Here is an 11438-nt window from a genome sequence, read left to right on the forward strand (position 1 = left end):
GTCTGCCACTACGAAACGATACACACTTAGGCTGGGCAGCTGCAGTGGCTGCTCTTTTTCTTCTTTCACTAACACAGAGTCAAGCATTCGATCAAGGGTGCTGCGATATTGAAGGGAAATCAGAGCTGCCATCCAATTATTTTTCTCCTCAGCAGATTTGGCAGTAAATATAATGCTGTTTTCATCTTTAGACACCAGCTCAAACGCATGCTTATATTCAGAAGTGTCATCTTTATCCACGATCTGTATTTTCCTCATGATAATTTTCTCCTTAAGTCTGTACTCTGCATTGCTGTAACCCGGAAGCCGGGATTGCCCGTGATTAGTTTTGCAGCTGATCATTAAGCCGTCAAAGAGAAATATGTGACGTTCATGTTTGGCTCCTATTCTTGTCAGTGCACCTTCCATGATGAATTCATTGCAACATTGGCCAATATCTTTGCCTTCCCAACCATCAATATTTTTCTGAATCTCATTCATTTTTTTGATGGCAAGGTGCTTGCTTCTTACTTGGCGGTTGTAGAAACGACACATCGTCTCTCTTTAAAAACAAGAATGATTGGGTTAGCTGCTTTCACTTTTGTTATCAGAGACTAGAAAACAACCCCTGCAACTAAAGTTAAAATCTTACAGCATTATTTCTCAACCTAGGTCCTCACCAAGATTAAGCACCAAACGCTTAGCAAGAAGTGACTTCAAAGTAAAGTCTTATACCCTACGCTGAGATTCAGAAAGCTTCTTAATTAAAGGTATGCTTACCCAGGCCGACGCCGAGGTGAATGTTTGTTGTAAATCCGCTCCATGCTGCACTGAAGATTCAGGAGAGCTGTAATGGCTTGTTTTAAGCATTCCCTGTCCTCTTCCTCTTCACTACATTCTTGCAATTGCTAAAAGACAAAAACGCGTTTCCGTCAAACCCAACTGATTTCAGAAGTGTGAAATGTAGACAATAAATTGTCTTAGACGCATTTATTTTCAGAAGCGCTCCATTTTCGCCCAACTTTGATCTCACTGCAGTCAATGACCAATGGCGAGTAGTTTTGAAAATCCTACTCAACCTCACCTACGACCATCAAGTGGCTACTGAACCGAACGTAGATTTGTTAGATGTGCCTGAAGAGGTCTACTGGGAAAGAACACACAAGAGTTTGAAAGAGATTTCTAAACAGTCTTACCATGACTTATCACTCGCACCCATTTTGATTAAGTTTGGTATTCTTTCTACTGCACTGATGGATGTAATATTAATATGAAGTGTGAAACATAAAAGTAGCAATGAAGAATTTCCCCCCTTGCCTCTAACTTCAACCAGCTCCAGAGATGGGTGAGCCTTTAGAATGAAAGTCAACTTCATGTAGCTCCAATCAAAACAAATCAGCAACAAGTACAGGCAACGAGCCAGCAGAGATGGCACTTTTGCTTTATTTTCTAGTTAACAAAAGAGTTTTCTTCACAACCAAGCAGAAATGCATTGGCTTACAAAAATTACAGAGGCCATAAAAATCAATTTTCATTTTAGGACAGGTTGTATGAAGAAAGACTTAAAAGAAAAAAACTCCACATTCTTTAAGATAATAGCTCACAAGATGGAAAACTTAGGGATGATGAGTAAGTTAAGCGTTAATTCCTCTAAGAAATTCAAAATTGCATGAAAACGTTCACCCAAATTGATGTACTAGGAAAAAAAATCAAGCCAGGTTGCCACACACTGTAGGATAATTCATGTTTGTCCTGTACAAAGAATCTTACTTACAATCGCTCTGTTTGGCAGTAGCCTTCTTTTCCTTACCCCAACATGTTCCCTCACCAAGGCTATGCAGCTTCTAAAAAACAACTCAAAGAACAGGACTTGACCATATTGTGCTTGCAACCCCATAAAGGGAACGGGCCCATCACCTACACTTCCAGACAGCCAAAGTTTCCATTTGATGTAAAAAATTAAATCTTTATGGCTAAGAAGCTGTGAAAGTTTTATGACCACAGTAAGGATGTTGGGAAGAGAACATAAGGTACATGTTTTGCTGAGTAACACCTTTCCAAAAGAGCCTAAAAATATCAAAGGGAAAATAAGGGAGCGCATAAGATTGAATCTGAAGTCAAAACGATGTGCACAATCCTAAAGATGAAAATAACTAAAGATTATAGTACACCGATTCAGATCCTCAAATCTCCTGTGCAGCATTTCTTCCAAACTCTCCAAAATGAAAGAGCGTCTTTGGCACGTGCAGAGGAAACAGATATATTTATTATTTAGGTAAGTGAAAGAGCTCTAAAGTAAATGGTCAAAACCTGAGGCTAATGGACATAACAAGGCATCCAATTCTCCTTTTTCATGATGCACTGAATTGCTCCCATTTCTGCCTTCTAACATATTGACTTTCTGGAGGCCATTCAGATGATTTGAAGTATACTTTTAATGGATTCTACCAAGGTTTACCCTCTGAAGTTCCTTCCCTTTCACAGCTTAACTTTCTGAACAGATGTAAAAGTCCAGTGTTTGCTACAAAGGTGCTTGCAACTCCATGGATGAAAGGAAAGAGGGACCCGTTTTGCCAGTGACGCACTTAAACAACTATCACGAGTTGTCAAAATCCTTTTGTGTAAGGAAATGACTGACAATGGGATGGAAGACAAAGTGCATTAGTTCTGACAGCACCGCTTACTGCTTGTAAAGAACGACTGTAATATATTTAGTATCTTCTTGCTCTCTAATATTCTAGAAAAAGGGATGATCTTGCATGCATCTAACCTCTTGATTATGTAGTCTGTAAAATATTGTGCTACAACCCCAAGACTGGAAAAAACCATGATCTCTTGTGATTAATCCCTCAAAATCTGGAGCACCAAAACATACCACAATTACCGGAAGTTTCATGAGAAGAAATAATTTAGTGCCCAAAGTGTATTATTTAGTGCCCAAAGTGTAAAAGAGGCTGATGCTGGCACTCTTTATTACGGGATAGTGATTTAAAAGTTGTCAAAAGCATCCAAGAGGGAATGCAGTCTCTTCTGGGCTATTTGATAACAATATAACGTGTGAGATCTGAAGTGAGAATTTGGAAAGAGATGCATCAACCTTGGTAATCTGAGGTACTCCAAGAATACAAAGGGTGGAGAATGTACTAGTGCATCAGTAAAGTCTTGAGTGGGTACTTGAATGGCTCTCAAGAGCCTGGAGCTGGTTGGCAGCCTGTCTAAGACTTTGCACCATTTTTTGACTCATGAGTTACACGGACTAGATTTATAATGCTGCTCGCTCATGTACTCTGAAATCAAAAGGTGCATTTATAACAGACACACTTGAAGCAAGAGGGACTGTGATACAACACTCGGTTCTCTTTTAGAATTGCTATCTTTAAGGAGCCAAATCTACTATGTGACTGAAATTGGAGCTTGTCTTTAGTCAGAGACATTAAGCACGTTTTGAAATGCACACTATCCACAGACTGCTAACCAGGTGTATTCAGTAACAAGTCATCTGTGCTTCCCTCCTTTATCTCAAGATCAAACACCTTTATTACTGCCGGTACCCCTTATTAAGACAATTATGTCTGACTGCAGCCCTTTCTTCATGGGTTTTCACATACCCTGCATCAACTTCTGCTCTCGCCTGTGGTACTGAGGGTCACTTACCTGCCAGTACCTAAAAAGTTAGCAATCAGGAGCATTGATATAGTTACACCACAGTCTTTTCACACTGGTTCAGGGATGCTTCCTTGAATGCTGTTCTCAGCAACTTTGTGTTGCTAATGCAGGTTAGGCAACTTGTAAACCAAGCACATTTGATACAGAAATCACCAGGGGAGAAAGTCACCCCAGTCTGGCAAGCAGCACAAGAAACCTCTGTACTACTTAAACACTGGAGGCTCAGTCACCGCAGCTGAAGGCTCTGTGGCTTAAAGAAGTCAGTAACCCAAAACATCCACCTGGAAATGAACACAGAGGTACGAAGACACGACTCCAATCTCCAGGCAGAAACAGCTGACATAGGCTGGCTGCCCGGTACGATCTCCCAGGATAGACTGATATCCCTACCCCAGAACCGCCGGCACATAGCAGCACTACCATGAAGAATCAGACTGATGGCCTTTTGTACCCAAGGGCAGTACCAAATGCTTTAAAGATGGTGTAAAAACCCCTTTATAATCTATTAACAAGACATAGGAGAAGTTATCTTTTTACCAAAGACGGTTCATAGTGGGCACATCCTGAAGCATGAGAGTTGATTTCCATTTTATTTCAACTTAATGGAACAATGTATTTATTGTTCATATCAGTCATCTGTTCCTTTTATGAACCTAGAAAGCTCTGTCTCGGTACCTTACAACATTAAGTTTCACTGAATTAAATAGTATGTAAGAAGCCATTTCCTTTTACCATTTTAAATGCTTTCTTTTTTTTATTTCACTGCTATCTCTTAGATTTTGTATTATGCAAGAGAATAAACAGGAGGGCCTCACCGACCTTCTCTAGACCAGGGGTGTCAAACTCATTTGGTCATCTGAGCCAAATCAGGGCTTCTCCTGGGCCAGGTGACCCATTTATGGCAGTGGAACAGGTGGCAGTAGTGCCATTAACCCACCAGTGATGACACAGCAGCTTGGGGTTTAACCCCCGCAGGGGCCCAAGCTGCTGTGTGGCTGCAGGGGGTTCAATCAACACTTGCATACCTACCCAGGCACGTAGAAATAACAGTCCCATTGCTAACAACACTTCCAGAATTATCATGCCCATCGTTATTACATCTTTCTACATCCTGATTATCACTACGCCTACAGCAGAGTCAAAGGATGAATCCATTACATCATCCAGCTCCATGGCCCCAGCTGCCAACAGACAAGCTAGCTCCTGCCCCTCATTTATACCGCCCCCCCCATGTGCTTGGCTGCATAAAACATTTACCCTGAGTCTATTCCGGGGAGGGCATATAAACCTAATAAGTAAATAATGAATACACACCTTACCACTCTCAACAGTTGCCAGCTAAAATGGTGGCCAAAACGTTGCTACTGATTTTCTGTCCAACAACCACAGAATAGACTGTGCCAGCTGAGTGTAACAGAGGCACCTCTCAACTCAAGCACCTTTTACAAACAGTACTGGGGGGTGGGAAGAGACTCCAGGTTAGGGCCTCTATATTGCTCTTAGATTCCTTTCAAGTCATAGATTTTTAAGGTCATACAGCACCATTAAACTGGTCATTAATTTGGGCCTTTTGGCCAACAGCCACACTTAGTTAAGCTCTTTAACAAGTTTCAGAAAATTGTCATATGTAAAAATTCATGTTTTAGTTCAGGAAAGGGGGCACTGAAAAGTGAGTAGTAATTTCTCCCTATGGTTATTCTTTTTTGAGGCAGATATATTCATATAGTTCATAGTGTTCACTTTACAACAAGGGCTGGCAAAAGAACTAGAAGAAGTCTACCCAACAGATGACCCTTTTATGATGATTTAGGTCAACTGACAACTAAAAAAAGTCAAAATAATCCAATAATCAAGAACAATCTGTTTTGTTTTCCTTCATGAAAAAAATCTCCCAACAAAATTAAGTCTTATGCAGGCACTCAAAACATATTAAGGCAATTCATATCTTCCGACCTCAACAAACACAATCTAGTAGTTTTTATATCAAGATTTGAGGGTAAAAGTGCTTTTCCCCAACCTAAAGCAGACGCGCCTTTACTGGACTGTGCTATGTACCCCCCCCCCACGCACTACACCATGGCACCAGTTGGACAACCCTGTCTTACTAGATTTTTTTTTAATCAATTTAAAATACAAGAGAACTACTTGTATGACATATCCCTTCATACTGTTGGCAATCCAAACATTAGAGCATTACAGTAATGTGCAAGACCCATAGTAAAACTATATTTTCATTACCTGAGTGGACTAAAAGCAGCTACAGCATCAAGAGTAAAATTTAAACTAGATTTTAAAAGGAATTAATAACAAGAAGAAAAAAAAAAAGATATCCTATGTACTTGAGTTTCTCTTCAATTGTTCTTTTTGGCGCACACAATTCTCCTGACACACAGAATTATTTATACAGTAAATCCAAAGCAGCTTCCAGTCCAAGCAGTCAGCAGGGAGAAGCTCTTGAGACTGTATTCCCATGGAATTCATTTTAACTCCCACCTTAACCAAAATCTCATAGTCCTTGTAAATACCATTATTGCCGTTGCCATCATCTTTAACCTACAAATTATTAAAGCCCCTTCAGTTTTTTAGGAAGACAGCTGTGGGTGTACAGTGCAGCATGATTAGGAAGACTATCGTCTTCACAAATCTTATCCATTTAGGACCCAAGTCCAACCAGTGAACAGGCAAAAGGAATTATTCCAATTTTAGTTGAGGTCTTAAAAAACACTACGACGGAGTAATTTTGTTATGCCAATGTACCGTATGTTCTTGCACATCACGCCCTCCCAAATATGACGCATACCTTGTTTTTGGAAGGCAGTATGCAAGAAAAAAAAAAAAATTCCCAGAATCACAGCTAACCATGTGCAGCAGCTCACTGGCTGTTTCAGACAAAAGTTAAAATGTTATCCCTTTTTACAACTGCTGCCAAACTGACAGCAGCTTTTGGTTGCTCAGCTAAGTGCTACTCCCAATTTTGTAGCAGCTGTGAAAGGATTAAAACTGGACCGTGCCTTCTTGTTGACCAAGAGAGAAGCAGCACCCATGCTTCATTCCATGTAAAGAAAATGAGCTTCTCTGCTTAAGACACGCACCTCAATTTTGGAGAATTTTGGATTTTTGGAGAAATGGCACGTGTAGTATGCATGTAGATACAGTGATTTTTCAGTTCTATATGTTTATATAGACTTTCTGTACATTTGTGTGTGTGGACTTAATTATGAGCAGCAAGAAATGGTAGCAAACTGCATGTAAAACTTCTAGGCAAGTTAAAAACTTAACAACAATTAAGAACTGAAGGGACACAGGCTAGATTTTCTTGCCTTGAGGCTGGAATGCGACTTCAGCTTGACGTACTAAACTGAACTAGTGGGAAGGCAGAGTGTAAATAATCAGAGAATGCTAGTTTTCATGAAATGTCAATTCAATTAAAAAAAACACTTAGCTGGTTTAAATGTTTAGCATATAGGAACACATTAGCAATAATTCAAGATTGAAAGAAAGGAAAGAAATGTATGAAAGACTTGGAATTCCTATTATTTTATGCCATATATATATTTAAAACAATTTATTTTCAAGCAATGAAATCCTTATTATAATTTTTTTTTTTATTAGCTACAGTCACATTCCCCTCTGTCCTCAACTGGTAAACAAATGTGCTTGGTCAGTATTACACATGCTTTAAATGAAATGGCACTTCTGTACTGCTGCTTTCTGATTGAAATATTTTTCTTACCTGTAACAATTCAAAATAGTGCAAACAATGATAGACTGGAATCAACATAAGTCGTGGAAGGACATATCGTACAGCTTCTTTAAAACCATCAGCAATAGACTGAAAAGGAAAAAGAAAGTAGTATTGCTTTTTTGGCTGCTACCTAGCAACCAGAGAAAACAGGGAAGGGGTTAAAGCACTTGCTGTAGAGCAGTGGGGAATACAGCGAACAATCAGAAGATTAAGTAGGACTTGGACCCAAATCCAATTACTTTGTTGCATGGTGCACTCAGAAACCCCCTGCTTCCTACAACCTTCAAAGAAAGCTTGGAGCAATCCCATCTCTGTTCTGCCAGTACTATCACCTGCCTCCATATCTCATGGCCTGGCGATATGCTCTCCTCTTCAGATTCTTGGCAGTTTCAAGCTTGCTGGGCCCAGGGTCCCAGATATGCATGTTTTGCCTTAATTTACCCCTCTGACATGCTCCAGAAATCAGGAGATCTTGCCTGATACAAAATTAACTATTAGTAGTAACTTCTGGATTCATGAACTTGTTTAAAAATGTCTTTGATTTAGAAACCCCTTCATTTTTCCATGAGTTAACAGAATGCAATAACTTGGAAGGCAAGAAGAGCAAAATTTCCAGGAGGTCTTATACAAGCAGGGGTCAGCAAGCTTTGGCCCATAGGCCATATCCAGCCTGCAGTACTGGGGGCTCTGGCAGCATTTCTACTGCAGGAGGCTTCACCTACACAACAGCCGGGCAGTGGGTAGAAGCAGCAGCAGTAGCAGTGCTGGGAGAGGTGGAGAGTGGCGGCTTCAGGTGAAGCAGCATGAGCAGAATTGGAAATGGCTTGTGCTTGAAGGTACCCTCTATTAAAGGGGCCCCTGCTAGAAAAAGATTGCCAACCCCTGTTGTAAAGGAATAGGGCTTTCTGGAAGAACAGGGAGAAATCACTAGCACCTTACAGAATGTGGTAACCATTGAATGGAAAGTTACCTGAAAATCCCCTTTCTGGCAATGACAGTTTAAGACATCTGGATGCATCGTTCTTTCTGCAATTTCTAGAGGCAGTTCAGACTTGTCCATGGGACTCTGGGGGTAGCCAGACCTTTTTGCCTTCACTCCAGTGCTTGGAGAAATACAAAGGATCACGCATAGCAGAGCCCAAATCCTCTGACCAGGAAAGGAGAGTCAGAAAGGATGCCAGAATCCTTGTCACATGACTAAATTAGCCATTTATACTGGGACAGGACCCTAAATTTTCATTTCCCTTTAAAGGAGGACTGGGCGATTAGTTCAGAGTGGAAAAGTGTTTTATTTCATCAGCCAAGAAGCCTTCAGGTGTAAGATGGTCTGGCTTACCAATCCAAGAGCTGAACAGGACTGACCCACCCCTGAACAGATGCCTAAGCAGGCATGCTGGGATAAAAGGCCCATCAAGTGATCCAAACTGGGCCCTTGCCTAAACAGATGTGTGGCTTGGAGCATCTTGTGGCAAAGTTCTTCTTTGGCTTTTCTGAGTCTCCTTGCAGATGCAGGCCTCAGGCTTTGGCAGGCACTGTTTAGCAGATCAGCCAGGCTGGGGCAGGGGGAAATAAATGACGGGAGGAGCTCAGTGGGAGGTTGTTAAAGGAATGATTCCTGAAGAACTGTCCATGCTTAGATCACCAACTGGGGATGCACAGGAACCGAGACAATCATTATCATTGATAACCACCTATAATTTGGCACTAAAGCCAGGATGCAATGAAGAGAGAGGAATGCTGCATCAGCACTGTATTTGCATGGCTGGAGGCAAAGTATTTGGCGTGAGGACAGAAAGGAAGTGAGCAAGACCTAGCCTTGAGTCTGAGCTGCTCCAGTAATTGCAGGAAGAGAAGCACAGTCCAAATATACTGGACTGAAGAGGCCATTATTCAGACCGCCAACAAAATGTTCCCCTTCTCCCTAAAAGAAGGATGGGGAATAGACACTACAGGAAGGAACACAGGGATCTCCAAAATATGAGCACCAAACAAATGTGATACTTCTAGATTTTAGACATGCACTTACCTGAAAGTGTAGGGCCACAGCAGGTTTAGCCATTAAGTTATTAAAATGCTCAAGAAACCGTGGGGAAAGAATATCCTGGGACAAAGTTTCATACGGATCAAAAGCTTGCTCCTAAAGAAAGGGCAAAAAGGTATGTACATATGTGAAAATAGGCAAGAGATGGTGTACGCTCAGCTCCTGTAATTCATTTATTGAGAACTGAAATCTGAGCATGAATTTTAAAAAAGATTCACCTTATAAAGCAATTTATACAATACTAAGCACTTGATAAAGTTCTGCATTTTAATATGAATACACATTTTCTTACCACTTTTCAGTCTCATATTTATCACTAACAGATTTAATTGAAATGGAGTGCTGGGAACCAAGAAGCAATTTCTTACAGTTGTCTAGCAATCTCATCATCAGACAGTCATGCTACACAAGTCTTCTTTACCATTCAACAGGACATTATAAAGCCTCATGTTGACTGAGGATCAGTTCCTTTTATTTGCAGGTAGTCCACAGGAGTTTTCAAGCTTTCCCCAGATACAGCTGTAAAGATTTGGCTGGAAAAGGGTATCCCGTCTCTTCTTCCTATTTTTGAATTCTAATCACTGTACGAACTCTGCCAGAACACAAGCTGACCCTTCAGTTTGTCACTGGGAAGTGGATAAATATGATCAAGAGCTGGAGGAGTCTCATATCTAAACTGTGAAATCCTGATTTTTGTACCAGGTCAGTGGCAGGTCTCCTCTAGCATAGCTAGTCCCACCATGGCACAGTTGGAGGCTCTCTCCTTGGAGCTGCATTTTCTCTCTATTGAGGAATTTCTCCCTGCACTCTTTTCTGTGACATGCAAGAGGAACTGGCTCCAGTGTTGCGGCTGACCATGCTAACAACATCATTGCCTTCTTCACTGCCTCTTTCACTGCTTGATGGGGCATTGCAATGCTAGCTCAAGGCTGCCTCAGTCCCACTTTCAGAGGTGGGCTCCTCTGGAGCTGAAGGGACCCTGATGGATTGCTGAAGCAGATCATTCAAGCCTTGCTTCCCTGGCCTTACAAGTCCTGGAGGAAAGACTGGCCTACTGAGCAGCTGGGGATCTAGTTGTCCTCCATGCAGAAGCAGCAATGGCTATATAAGATGGAGGGACTGGGGGATGCTTTCCCACTGGGCAGGGAGGGGTGAGACCCCCCCCTTCCACTCGTCCCTTCCTGGGTCCAGCAAGTCCCGTGCAGCCAAGAGCCCTCTCATCTGGCTCCCATGCCCACTGCAATGAGCTCTGGGCAGCCCTCACCAGCAAAGGTTCCTGCAGTCCTTCCTGGTCCCCATCATGCCTGTGCCCCACGGCTTCCCAGGGCAGTGCAGTTTGTACAACCCCCGCTCCTCACTGCCAGGTTGCACAGCACATCAACTCTGTGCACCCTGTCGGAGAGTCTGCTGCTGCCCTATTTCAGCCTGATGTGGCACGTGCCCGTGGTTGTGGCAGCTATGCGTGCACCTCTGGGCGCATGGCCAGAAAGGGCCTGCAGCAGTGCAATCCTGGCTCGTTCCCTGCTGTCCACCCAGAGACACATGCACAGCTGCCACCAAACCAGTGCTGCGGAGCCTGGCACAGCTGTTTGCAACCTCCCAACTGCCCACTACAGCTGCCCAGAGCCTGGGCCAGCTGTGGCAGACAGCTGGGAGGCTGCAAACAGCTGTGCTGGGCTCCATGGCAGGTGCACATGTGGCTCACAGTGTGTGGCAGGGAAGGGGCTGGTGCAGCCCTGGCCCCTCCCCTGTTGTCCACCCGGAAGCATGTGTGCAGCCACTGCCAGCAATGAGGATCAGGCCTTTTGCAGCTCCCCCGTCTCTGGCACACCAAGTCAAGGTGTGGGCAGAGGTTGGGGTGATTTTGGCACTCTGGCCAAAAACTTTTCTGACCCCTGAGTTTCATAGTTTCATAGTTTCTAGGGTCGGAAGGGACCTAGGCAGATCATCTAGTCCGACCCCCTGCCATGGCAGGAAAGAGTACTGGGGTCAAACGACCCCAGCAAG

The 11438-nt window shown here is 42.7% G+C and overlaps 1 protein-coding gene across 1 annotated transcript in view; it reads right to left on the minus strand.

Annotated features, from left to right (window-relative positions):
* The window catches only part of SOS2 (SOS Ras/Rho guanine nucleotide exchange factor 2), a gene marked incomplete at its 5' end in the record, with an annotated part of 57639 nt that overhangs the window by 31489 nt on the left and 14712 nt on the right, over window positions 1-11438 (minus strand). Inside the window, 4 exon segments of the mRNA XM_025203496.1 lie at window positions 1-541; window positions 760-887; window positions 7379-7477; window positions 9417-9527. The exon segment at window positions 1-541 is cut by the window's left edge and continues 82 nt beyond it. Coding sequence (XP_025059281.1) covers window positions 1-541; window positions 760-887; window positions 7379-7477; window positions 9417-9527 — 879 coding nt within the window.

Source organism: Alligator sinensis, unplaced genomic scaffold (assembly GCF_000455745.1).
Source record: "Alligator sinensis unplaced genomic scaffold, ASM45574v1 scaffold50_1, whole genome shotgun sequence".
NCBI classification, from domain to species: Eukaryota; Metazoa; Chordata; order Crocodylia; family Alligatoridae; genus Alligator; species Alligator sinensis.